The 12,950-nt window shown below is 41.7% G+C and overlaps 1 protein-coding gene across 3 annotated transcripts in view; it reads right to left on the reverse strand.

The window, feature by feature from the left end:
* Positions 1–65: 65 nt before the first annotated feature.
* pde3b (phosphodiesterase 3B) overlaps positions 66–12,950 on the reverse strand; it is a 39,128-nt gene continuing 26,243 nt past the window's right edge. The window contains exons 2-16 of one of the 3 annotated variants that reach the window (XM_029455446.1): positions 11,245–11,295; positions 9,978–10,226; positions 9,379–9,524; positions 7,860–7,960; positions 7,514–7,745; positions 7,326–7,417; positions 6,804–6,928; positions 6,439–6,573; positions 6,040–6,151; positions 5,798–5,911; positions 4,737–4,936; positions 2,732–2,935; positions 2,350–2,511; positions 1,386–1,644; positions 66–1,292 (exon numbers count right to left, since the gene is read on the reverse strand). In XM_029455446.1, coding sequence (XP_029311306.1) covers positions 1,060–1,292; positions 1,386–1,644; positions 2,350–2,511; positions 2,732–2,935; positions 4,737–4,936; positions 5,798–5,911; positions 6,040–6,151; positions 6,439–6,573; positions 6,804–6,928; positions 7,326–7,417; positions 7,514–7,745; positions 7,860–7,960; positions 9,379–9,524; positions 9,978–10,226; positions 11,245–11,295 — 2,415 coding nt within the window. In that variant the 3' untranslated portion in view covers positions 66–1,059. Of the gene's footprint in view, positions 1,293–1,385; positions 1,645–2,349; positions 2,512–2,616; positions 2,936–4,736; positions 4,937–5,797; positions 5,912–6,039; positions 6,152–6,438; positions 6,574–6,803; positions 6,932–7,325; positions 7,418–7,513; positions 7,746–7,859; positions 7,961–9,378; positions 9,525–9,977; positions 10,227–11,244; positions 11,296–12,950 lie in introns of those variants that run through there. The other 2 variants (XM_029455439.1, XR_003834070.1) reach the window with 2 other exon arrangements.

Raw genomic sequence — 12,950 nt, forward strand, 5'->3', positions numbered from 1 at the left:
ATTACTGAAAGGACACACAGACACGCACACAAATGACATAGTAAAATAATTAAAAATGTGCTCTCTTTCTCCCTACTCATTCTCTTTATCACATTCCCGCCGAAAAAAATGTTCACACACTCAAACAAAATGAAGCAAGGAGAGTTAAAATATCCTAAAAAAAACAAAACAAAAAAAGACAGGTGGTACACATGAGTAAAAGCATCAAAAATGATGCAGATATAATGCTATTAATCAGTCAACATTTCAATAATGTCTCTGTGACTGAGTCTGATACAGTGTTTCGTGTCGCCAGCAAGGAGAGAGAACTACACAAGCCTAGGCTCTGGGCCAATATGGACTCAGTAAAGTTCAGACAGGCACATTTGATATATATATGTATATATATAATTCAAAAATATACCTGACGTTGAGGCTGAAACAGTCCCAGTCTCTTGTCTTTCCGTGTTCGAACTGTTCGCTTTGGTAAAGGGTATCAATCGCTTCATGATGTCGCTTGCTTCATTATCTTTCCTCTACCTTTCATTTTTAAATAGACAGGAATTGTTTTGTACCTAAGGGAGGTGTAAGCGCTTTGCATTCAAGGCAGCATCACAGCCAGGTCACCATGGAGGGCAAGTTAATGCTGGACTCCGTCCACACTCTTCTTCTTCTTCTTCTTCTTCTTCTGCACCTTTCCTCCACAGTTCTGGTGCTTTTTCTTTTTCTGGGTGCACTCGACTCTCCACGGGGTGAAAGTGCATAGGAGTTGGGCTCCCACCGTTGCAGCAAGGATCCGCTCACAGTAGTAAGGCCTTTTTGTTTCTCCAAAAACAATGTGACTGCTTAAGCATCTGAGTGTCTGCACAGTGAATCTTTCAATATGTGTGTGTGTGTACGTGTGTGAGACAGAGAGAGAGGGAGCAAAGTGTGTTTTATGTGCATTTGTCAACTGTCTGTGTGTGTTTGTGTTTCTCATGTCTTTGTGTTGGTGAAAGGCAGGTGGTTGAGGGACTCATGTCCTTGTACTGCCTCTCCTCTACTTTTTCACGTGTCTCTGTTCTTTCCTTCGTCCTCCTGCTACTGACGCTCCTCTCCCTCCTCCTCCTCCTGGATGACCTGGATGTCATCTGATGGGGAGGTGGGTAGGCTGGCTGGCAGGCTGGGGAGGAGGCCGTCGGGCTGCTGCTGCTGCTGTTTGCCGAGCTCTTTGCTCTTCTCCTCCTCCTCGATGGTCTTTATCCACACCTTGTGGTTCTCCGTCAGGTGCTTCATGATGCTGCAGAACAACCTGCGCCGGCTCTTCCTCCTTTCTGCAGTGAAGAAAAGACAAACAAATGTTACAGAACTGTAATGTGTTTATGCACGGTGAACTTGACAGCATTGATGAGATGTTGGCGTCTTACTTGGTGCCAGCTCATCCTCCAGCTCGTCATCCTCATCCTCGTCTTCATCTGTGTCGGTGTCCACCTGCCCCTCCTCATCGTCTACATCTGATCCCTCTTCATTAATCCAGTGGCCAGGAAGAAGGCCAGCCGCGTCATAGGAGTTACAAAGTGGTCCTACAATATGAGTGATGAAGGACTCCTGGAGCTTTGCCAGCTGCGGGGAAGAGCGGTCCATGAAGGGGCTGATGGGTAATCCCAACCTTGACTCCTCATCACCCTGCAGATTAAAAACAAAGATTATGGTTAAAAAGACAGAGCTTTAGTGATGATCTTTGATACAAACTACATCACAGTGTTACACATTTCCAATGCAGGAGAATAAGGACAGAACTCCAATGAACTGAACTGAAAAATCCTCCTTAGATTTGATCTTTCAATTGTTATATATTTTTTAAGTTTTCATCACTGGGACACTCCAGGGGGATTAATAAATGTCACGATAGGTATGTGTTTCTGTCCCGTCTCCTGTCCTTTATGGTGTTTTCCCCTCTTTTTCGTGGTTGTCCTCGTTGATTGTATTCATAACCTTGCTGTTTAGATTAAGATTGGGTTGTTCAGAGGGTGGACTTGATATAAATGTGTAAGTTATGTGTTCTGTCTCAGGGTGTTAAAAAAAAGGGTATACAAAAACAAGAGAATCTTTTTTGATGTATTGCGTTTTTGTTTTTTTAAGCTAATCTTTTGGGGGGCTTTTTGCCTTTTATTACATAATACAGAATATAGACTATAGCCTGGAAAAGGGGGAGAGACACAGCAAAGGTCGGATTTGAAACCAGACTGCTGCGGTAAAGATTAAACCTTAGTCCCTGGTGGGCGGGCTCCATACAGAGGTATTGATTTTTACTTAAGTAAAAAATGCAAAAGATAAAGATAGAATGTAATAGTCTGCGTTAATTAAATACGCTTTGCATGCGGTCTGTACCTGCTCATAAAACTCATTGACAATGCCTTCTGTCCATTTGAGGTGCAGGTCACGGACTTTGGCTGGCCCATTGATATCTGCCAACTTGATACACACTTGGCACACCAGCAGTCTGTCGTTCTCATTGGTCCAATCGATTCCTGGACTGTTCACATCATTCACCTGTTAACAAACAAACAAACAAAGATGGATGCCTTACTGCAAATGGTCAACTGATTTTTCCCACATCCATTATGCTGCGTACTGCTCAACTAAACTGTAACGTACCATCCTTCTAATGTTTCAATCAATATTTTGCCAGAAATTAAAGGATCATTAAATAGATAATGATCTATTCTGATCATATAACTCAGCAATCTGATAAGATTTCTTCATCTCAGACCTTGGCATTGAACTCAGCCAGGAAGTCAAAGTGCTTCTTGAGGTCTGTGGCCAGTATAGCCTCGATGACGAGGAAGCGGAAACGCTTGAACTCCACGTGATCCAGGTTGACCAGGAAGTTGAACTCGGGCCGGGACAGGTAGAGGCTCCAGGCAGACGCAGCGTGGTGGTTCTCCAGCACCGACCTGTCATTGTACAGCACCGCCTACATCGCACAGGAGGGAAAAAGCCATGTGGTGAGAGAGAGAGAGAGAGAGAGAGAGAGAGAGAGAGAGAGAGAGAGAGAGAGAGAGAGAGAGGGAGCGCTGAGAAGATTCCTACAATTTTCCTCTAAAATGTCACATAATACGTCCGCATATGTGTTACACAATTTGTAATCATGGCTTTAAAAATATCAAGCACTTAATAAATGAGATAAAAAAGGACATGAGGGTATTTGGTTATGAAAGTAGAAATGTAACAGTGCCAGTATAGCTGAGTGGGGAAGCAGGTTAAAAGTCGTTTTGGGGGACATTAGACACCACGCAAGGCTTTAAAGATCCTTTGTTCAGACATTGTGGTTATCAACATCATTAGTAATCAATAGGTTCAGGGTTCCCTCTCTTTTTTTTGTTAACCCACTTTCCTGGGACTTCTACAAAACCCAGACAGTGTGAGTGCTATCACTGGTCATGTTGGGAAAATACAATATTTAAACTGGAGCACGCAGTTAACCTTTTTGTCCCTCATTTACATGAGAGCTCGATGGGATTAACTGGCCACGTGGTGTGTAGTTAATCTTATACATGATCTCCACCTGAGACTATTTTAATTTAACTTTGTGTTAATCTCGGGACATCAAATCATGAATTTACTTTTTGGAATATTTGTGCATCCAAAAAGGCAACTTTTAAATCCTACTATGCAGAGTTTGGAAGTGAAGATGAAAGATGTATGGAAAAGCCATCTGAGGAAAATGTTGACTGTGAAGTTAAAGATTAACTGCAAAACTCTGAAATTCTGCAGTATAAAACACCATTTCAAGTAAATTGTTTATAGTTTTGCAAATACAACGTGAGGCAGCCAAATGGATGTAGAGGTATGTAAAAATGTATTAATATGTAATTGTTGTTTGTAGCATAGGATATGCAGGCAGGCTCATTGCATGTGCGGGCTGATCATTCATGACTATTTGTGTTGAGTGTCATTCTTTCTGAGCTCGGACAGACAGGCAACATCCACCAGGAGCCACTCAGACAGACTTTGTCACTACTTCAGATTAGACAGCCATGTGATGTTGTGTTTGTCTTAAGGACAAGATGTCAGTGGTGATATTTCCCCTTGATATTTGCCTTGCTGTTCAAAGGCCAGTTGCAAACCTGTTGCAAACAATGTCCCTCGCCTCAGAGCGGTTAACTTAAGTACAGACTAAGGGATAAATGTTATATAAATGTTATGTTATATCATTTTATAATTAACCATGGAGGATATATTTTTGTAAAGCTTGGACAAACTGCAAATATTAGTGCACATAGGCATGTGTGTAATGCACAGGTATAATAAAAGAAAAGCTTATATTAAAGCACAATGCTCTGGTGCTCACAAGGACAGCCACCAAGTTGGAGTAGATTTACAAATGGAAAAGAGAAACTCGTGTTTAAGGTAACCAATTTTCTTTTTAAACAAGGTGACATCCAACACTGTGCGAAACGTCTACTGTAGCCCACGATTGCCCCAATGTACACAGGATCGTGGTGTCATCAACTTACTGGGTATGTACGCTGACTGACAGGGGTCATATAAACATGGTCTGGGGGAGGTTAACTCCTTCAGTTACTTGTGTATACTCTTTGTTTTCCGACACAACAATTGTGATGAAATGCCATTTTGCATAAACCCATATTTTGAACATCTGATTCTTTGTTTCTGTAAACACGAGTGTGTTTATGTGTCCTGGTGAGCTAAAATATCACGTTTGTCAGGTCAATCTACAACACTTCCAAGTACCAATAAATGCTGCAGGTTACCTGAGATGCATTAGTGGCTACTAGAAAGGCATTTGTGCGACCGGGATGGTCATAGTCGTGCATTGCAGCTGCTACATAAAGGGCCATGAGCTCCAGGGCGGGTATGTTCCAGGCCAGGCAGCCGTAGCTGTCATCTGAAATCGAGGAGCTTTTGGAGGAGGCGTAAGATATCCTGCCTGGAGAGATCCCGCTGTCTGAATCTGGAACATGACAACAAACAAGATGGATGTCAATGAATGTCACAGTGGTGACAAATAAGGTGTAGATCTACGTTTGAAAAGCAAAACCTTACTTTTGATATAATTTAAGAAGAAATTGGATCGAATGCAAAATGGATGTAGATAGATTGAAAACTGTTGAATATGGCCACACACACACACACACACACACACACACACACACACACACACACACACACACACTGTTCTATTCTCATTTATTCGTTCTCATATCACTGCTATTTTCTCATCTCCTCTTATCAAATGACAGCTGTTCTGGCTGCCTCAGCGTAAGACGTCAGTGGATAAGCCTCAGATCATTTCTAATGGAGTTAAAATATCATCAGCAGAGAAGAGCCTGGGAATGTCTGCCTTTTAAAACAAACCATCTGTGCGCTGTAGAGTAAAGGCCACATCCCATAAAAGAAGAACACTGTAAAAGCCACGAACAAAATTAGAGTCAGAATTACTGTACTCCTGATGTCACAGGGTTACCAAAATAAGATTTAAGATTTCTTAAAGAAGTAGCACACACTTCCAATCAGGCGCTATCAGCAGGAAAGGTCTGTACATTTTTAAATAAAAATGTTTTCTCTTTATTTGAAGACACCTAAAAGTATGCTGTATAGGAGATAACTAGGGACTAATTATGTTTAGGGGAATACATTTCTTTCTGTTGTTTAATTTATTCACCCACAGAATAATCTCTGAGGAAGCCACTAGAAATGTAAAAAAAACTTTTGTACATGTTTATTTATTTATTTGACTATTTATTGATGAGATCAGAGAAGTCAATTAAGGATATATACCGTGTGCAGGCTCTTATGCAACAATGTAATGTACCTGTGTCACTTCCTGTGACATGCTCACTATGAATCTGCTGGAACCCAGGGATTGGTCGAGTGGTCAGGTACCAGACAGCATGGAGCACATCAGTAGCATGGACCCTGTTGTGATCTGTAACCACAATTGCTTCAATTAGTCTGTTTTACCATGTACAGTACATTTGCATAACTAAAAAGGCATTTTGGCTTGACCACACAATAGCAACTTAATTCAGTCTTTTGATTTGATGTAATACTCACAGGGAATGTCCCTGTAGCCACTTTCCAGAGCACAGAAGTATGACATGAACTCCCTCACAGGGATCTTGAAAATTTCAAACAGACACGTATCCTGGAAAAGGGTGTATGTCACCTGGGGAAACACAAGCCAATGTTACTGAAACACCAATCAGAACACGAGGAGTTCAAGAAGCTAAAAAAAGGGACATCATTTGCACTTACTGAAATTTGTTATAATTATAATTTAAGTGTTGCATATTTACGTCAAATGTAGAATAAAAGTCCTGCTAGCAGGCCCTGAACACTGCAATGATGTTTATATCCAACCTAATAGACTTCTCTTAAGAGATTCATCAGGCGTGGACACACCGACCAACTGAAACACATCTACAGCTACAGGAGATGACTTGTTATACTAACATAGCTGAGTATCCTTCCGCTCTTCCCCCCTGTTCTGTCCACCAGGTCAAAGATCTGGAAGTTCCAGGTGTTCATCCTCTCCATGAGAGCCTTTTGGTCCTTCAGCATAGGATCCAGTCTGAACTCGTGCTTGCCCTGGAGACAATCAGAAAATGTTGTAGATCTTAGTCACTGAGTATTGTTTCCGTTGAAACAGGAAAGAAACTGAATCATTATATGCTTTAATCATTGTAAGCACATCTAGATTAAAGTAAGTGTAAAGGAAGTGGAAAATACAAATGACATGACAGATGGAGTAATTGTTCCTTCTGATGTTCTGCAGGAAACAATGAAATTGTAACTAGAAGCCCTCTGATGGCGCACACCTCTGATTCCTGAGAATGCTGGTCTGTGTTCGAGCTCTTCTCCTTCTCTGCCTGCCCCTGAGACACGTTCCCCTCGGCGCTCTCCTCCCTGATCAGAGGCTCTCCAGTGAAATCCAATCCTTCACCTGCTGCACACACACAGAGTACACTGAAGCCATGACTATATGGACTCACGCACATTTTGATCGCGTTACTTTCATGTGAATTTTAAATAAGAGTTTAAATGATTACATTGCAGTCACAGAATGCAAAAATACAACATTTATATTTACAAATGTTACGTTTATTAATACAACCCGTACTTAGAATATAACAGGGAATAGGGAAAAGATAAAAACATTTTTTAATGTTCATTCCGTGCGTGTGCAACTCAGTTTGTGCTTGTGCATGAGTCCAGCAGAGGGCAGCATTAACCCCCTAAACTGCTTACAGAAGCGTTTCTCTTTCAACACCACAGCACTGGATTGAGACTGTCTGTCACTATTAAACTATATAATGTGAATTAAATGTAATTTTATGTACCTGAGCGCCTGCGTTGAGCCTCACTGCTAAATGGTTGATAGGATTCCCCTGTATCACCGCTGGAAACTCCCTTGAGCATTTGACGACCACAGCTAGAATGGGCACAACAATCCAAGACATGAGCAGTTAGTTAAAAGCACTAACACAAAACACACAGTAACATGCCACTGCATCAGTGCAGGTCTCACCTGGTGCACAGAGGGAAGGAGGAGCTACGGAAGGCCTGCTGAAAATCGGGCGAACTGAGAGTGTAGCCCAAGGGCTTGTGCAGGTTCAGGCTGACGCTCGGCTTTGTCAGGAAGTCAGCCGTGTCTGGGAACTCCACAGGCGATCGAGTGACGAGGGACAGCGAAGAACCTGTACCTCCTGCGAGAGGACCGTGGCTTGGTGAGGTGACTGGGCTCAGGCTCGGAGATGCGCCTGGAGAGGATGAAGGGAGTATAGGAAAAGAGAGCAGCATGAGATTCAGTAAACACGTGAGGAATTATTTCCACCATGTAGTGTCTTTGGGAAGGTTTATGGTTCAAGTCTCACCTGCTCTCCTGGACCCTGCATGGTAGGTGAGAGTAACAGAGGAAGACCTCTGCTTGGGAATGGTGAGCAGGTTTGGATTGGGCCCATTAGACAAACCTGGGCTGGAGCACAAAACACACATATTCAACACTGCTTCTAAAATGAACTTTTATCTCTAAGCATACGTCAGTGTCAGGGGCTTTAACACAAAGCACTACAGTACAAGGCTGCACTACCCTCTGTCCAGTCAGCCATCTAACACTTAGATCAACTAAAGGAACTGTAATGTAATAAAAAAAAAGAACAAGATCATCTTAAACTCAAAGAGGCTCTTATGCCAACACAGCTAGTCTCTACTGCCATCTACTGGAGACATATGGACACTACACCAAGTGTGTACACATGAGCAAGTTAATTGTTCGAGTAAATTGAACACCGTGTAATGGATTTGTTTACAATCACTAACAAAGCCTGATTTTCTCTTAATGCATGTAAACAGTAGGCACCATTATTTTTAGTCCACTTACACTCATTCCTTAATTGTGTAAAATGCAGATCTGCATCTTCCCTTTTACTCAGTTTAGAGACGACTCTATGACGTGTGAACAACTCCTTCTGCTTTTGGTTTCTCTGTGCAAGCTGAAACTCTCACAGCTCACGTGAACATGTAGAAACACAGTGAAGGAGGTGACTGTCCGCTATAAAAACCTATATACATTTTACGTGTATTTACATTTCTGATGATAGCAGACACTGGTCCGTCCCATGAAGCAGGATTTGTGGTTAAGCTAGCTAACGTTGCACTTCTTCTCAGTCACACATAAATGGCTTCAAAGCACAACAAAGGCAGCAGACCACGGATCAAAATCTGTAAATGACTTCCTCACCACTCAACGATAACAGAGTGACATGTTTACAAAAGGCTAAAATAACTTTGCCTTTCATGATAATTTATTGTATCAAATCAGACATGTATTTGAAGCAATGTTCTACTCTGGCAATAAAAGTAACACCTAAGCATAGGGAACATGGGGCGACTTGATGAGTGGAAACCTTTTGTTCGGACTGAGTGGTGAGATAATGTTGCTCTGATATATTGTAGCATGATATGGATGTGTAGTGAGACAGGGAGGGATGTAAAAGAACAGAGGCAATATTTACTATTCAAAATGAAATGCGATCTACATTTCCTCTTAATACAGTTGTATAACACACAGTTGGCCTAGTTTCCTGTTAAGTGTTCTATTTTTCTTTGTCTAATAAAGACAAGTTCTTTCTTATGTAGAAGTCACTGAGGCCCATTCATAACTTTTGTTCATGCAGACCAAAAAAAGAAAAAGAGACCCTTAATTTCACAGTGCACAGGTGCTGCTGAGCAGAAGATCATAGCCGGAGTACGGTCACATTACTCAGATCTTGAAGAAATAGCCATTAATCTGCACCAACACGGGGCAGATTCAGGGTAAAGTACAGCCCAGATGATGCATGTGAGCAATTGTGTGTGATTCTGGAAAGTGGTAAAGTGTGTTTGTGTTGGTACCTGGTGAAGTTGAGGTCAGGGTGGGGTCTCTTGCCACTGTTGCGTTCCCAGCGTAAGGAGGCGGAGTCGAGAGGAGGGAGTGCAGAGGAGGAGGTGGAGCTCCGTCTGGGCTGAGGGGTGGGGAGGCTGTTTCTGCTGCTCAAACCCTGATGGGGAAAGGAAGTCTCCAGTACAGATATATGTTTTGTACACAATTTGAAGATGCCGGTCATGTTACATAAACAACATTACCACATCAAAAAGCTACGAGCATTTGTGAACTAAGGCCATGTTCAAACGATGAAACGATACAAAACACAGTCGTACGGTCAAAATGTCTCGCTCAACGCAATGTAACGTCAACACATCATCTGGCCAATCAAGTATGTGAATAGCATAATTCAGCTTTCTATCTTGTGACCATCAAGATAAAGGGTAAAAATGACTGTCGCTCTGATAACTTCCGCAGCTGTGAAATCCTTTCTCGCTGTATTTTCTGAAAACTTTAGGTTTTCGGGACTCCTTCAGCACTGGGACTTAAAAAAAAAACTGGAATGGCCTATTACTCATCTCTTTATATATCCTTACTAGGTTGGTGCAGGGGCTATGCTTGTACCCACCTTAATTGTTTTCCTGTCACTCCTCTCTACAGAGTCCTCCACCTCATCGCAGGGGTAGAAACCCGGGAAAGGGGTGAAGGGGTTAACCCTGGGGCGGCACGAGCCTGAAAATGTCCCCATGAGGCTTGAGATGCTGCGCAGGCCTGAGATGGTGTGTGGCGACAGAGAAGAGTCCATCAGCAGGTCTGACACCAGGTTCCTGGCCTCGTTGATGACTGAAAGATCCACGCCGTTGCCGCTCACCGCACCCTGCCATATGCACACATGCATCACACAGATTAGGGAACAGGGCAGCAAATGCACCGTCAAAGGACAACTTCAGTCACAAAAGTAGTTTTCTTAAAGTCTGTGTGGGAAAGTTTAGTTAAAAGTGTTCAAATCTATGTGGATATTTCTGTATAGTTATTTGTGTGTAGATATATACATACTTATTTATTCTCGTTTAAATATTTCTATCTAATTGTTTCTTGAATATGTGTATATATGGTAATCTGTAGGCTATGATTATTAGTTTTTTATTTCCCCTTATCTATAATTATTTGCCTTTTTATATTTTATTTAATTTGTTAGCCAATAAACATCAAATGAAAAAAATAAAGTCTTCAAATGTGAAAATAGATTCCAGATTTTGGCTTATAGTTTGAGACATTGTTGTCTAGTAGCCTCCTGCTGGAGTGTACGGTAACAGTGTGACAATCTACCGATTCATGTCACTAACTTAAAAGGATGTTTGGGCCAGCAGTGTTGCGTTAAGAACAACTACAGCACTTTGGGAGGACAATACACTATGTCTAGAGCCCATATGAGAAGTGTAGTGCTATGCTTGTATCTAAAAAGTGAAATCCTGTAAATTATGAGAGCGCAAAATAGGAGTAATCTTTGCTTTATTCAGGGCAGGTTTCATGTGGGACAATGTCCTGGCTGGCTGGGCCATGTCTAACAGGAACAAATAATGATTTTTGGTCTGTGGGAGCTAAATTCTTTGACAGATTACGCAAATAGTTCAAACAAGACAAAGAATGTCTGAGAAAGATAAAAATGTGGCATGACCACAATTCCAAGGTCCTTGTATGCCAGGTTTTACACAATGTGTATTTTGCCTAACCAAAACTGTCAGTAAAAGAACTGAATGTCCTAAAGGTGACTTATAGGAAGCTTCTACACTGGTTGACTACAGAGAGCACTCTCTCTGAATAGACATGTGTTATCTGTGTATTACCTGCATGAACCATGTGCATTAAACTCCTGAAATAAACACAGTACTGACCTGATACTGTGGTTTGTACCAGTGTTTCAGATCCCAGTCCCACAAGATCATCTGAAACACAAGAGAGACACATGCACTGTCAGTCAAATGTCATCAACGCATGTGTTTGTGCATGCATAACAGAGAATATGAAATGTATGTACATAGAAAGAGCACAGACTTTGACCTATGCTCCACTTTCTGCATACTGGCTTATGACTTTTGAGTGAGAGCACTGGCAGGTCAGCAACAGAGCTTTTGCTCGTCTATTCTGCCTGTTGTCCAAACACACACTGTCGAAACTGTGTACGTTAAGCATTTCCTGCAGCACACTTTCTACTACAGGTATGCTAATGCCCAATGCCTTAGTGACAGCAATCTGAGGCTTTTCACTGAAAGCAAAAGAAGAAAAGCAAACCACTACAACCACCATGCTGCGTCTACAATGGAGTTATGAGATCTTATCTGGCTGCAACTACGTCAATCGGCAGCATTTCCACTCTATCTGTTGGTAACCAAACAGGAGCTCTCACACAATACTGCGGTGAACAGTAAAAGTTGTTGCAGGTTGTGTAACACTAAGTTGCTGGACCTGAAATAATCTAATCCTCTAGCTCAAGAATAAATACGTAGTTAAGAAAGCAATTAAGTAGGTTTGTGACACAGTCAAACTATACTATACCATTTGCACATTCACAGATTTTCCTAACATGTGCATTTCATTTAGCACTTGAATCTATAACTTTTGACGACGTAACAATTGAAAACATAAAGTCTATTATTGTGATTTTTGTGGCGACAATGGGACACAGATTTTTAGGTCTACCATCATGTTTTACTGAGTAGAAATACAGCAGGTTGCAAAGTAAAGTTCAGCATGATACATGCATTTTGACAAGCCAGCATGCATTCTCACCCTGCACCACAAGGGGGAGAGATACAGGGGAGTAAACCTCATTTTGAGAAGCGCCTCTATAAACACCAACAACCTCAACCTAACACACACACACACACACACACACACACACACACACACACACACACACACACACACACACACACACACACACACACACACACACACACACACACACACACACACACACACACACTCACCTGTCCTTCTTTTTAACATGACAGCCCGTCATCATATTGTCAGGAATAATCAAAGCGTATCATATCAAGTGTAAAGAACTTCAATACGGCCTACTATAAAAATAGCTTTAAATATGTTAATATACTTATAGTTTATTGTACTACTATTCTACATTGTGTGAATAAAAAAACAACATATGCTAGTTTTCAAAAACTTCAATCCACGTTTTTAATATAATAAGATTTGATTTGTACATGTTTTTCTCCCCAGCTTTCTGTAATGTTTACTCTTCTGCATGTGATACATACAACGCATTAAAGCTATAACTGAGCTTGTAAAATAGAAACAGTGGCTCCGTCCCATCTCCTCTAATCAGTAACTGTTTCATTGATCAAAGTGGGATGTTGGGTGTTTGTCATCAGCATCTGTACAATGCTGCCAAACATTTAATATGGCAAATAAGCCCTGCCATGGCAACCCGACATAGAGGCCAGCAAACAATGCTCCATACACCATGGCAACGGGATGGCGGGAGACGGCCGGAGGACAGAGTTGTTGGCCTTCTGCTTGTTTACGGAGAGACGCCGCAGAAAGGCTGACACGGAGAGGGAGATGGGTAAAAGCTGAAGGA

This window comes from Cottoperca gobio, chromosome 3 (genome assembly GCF_900634415.1).
Source record: "Cottoperca gobio chromosome 3, fCotGob3.1, whole genome shotgun sequence".
NCBI lineage: Eukaryota > Metazoa > Chordata > Actinopteri > Perciformes > Bovichtidae > Cottoperca > Cottoperca gobio.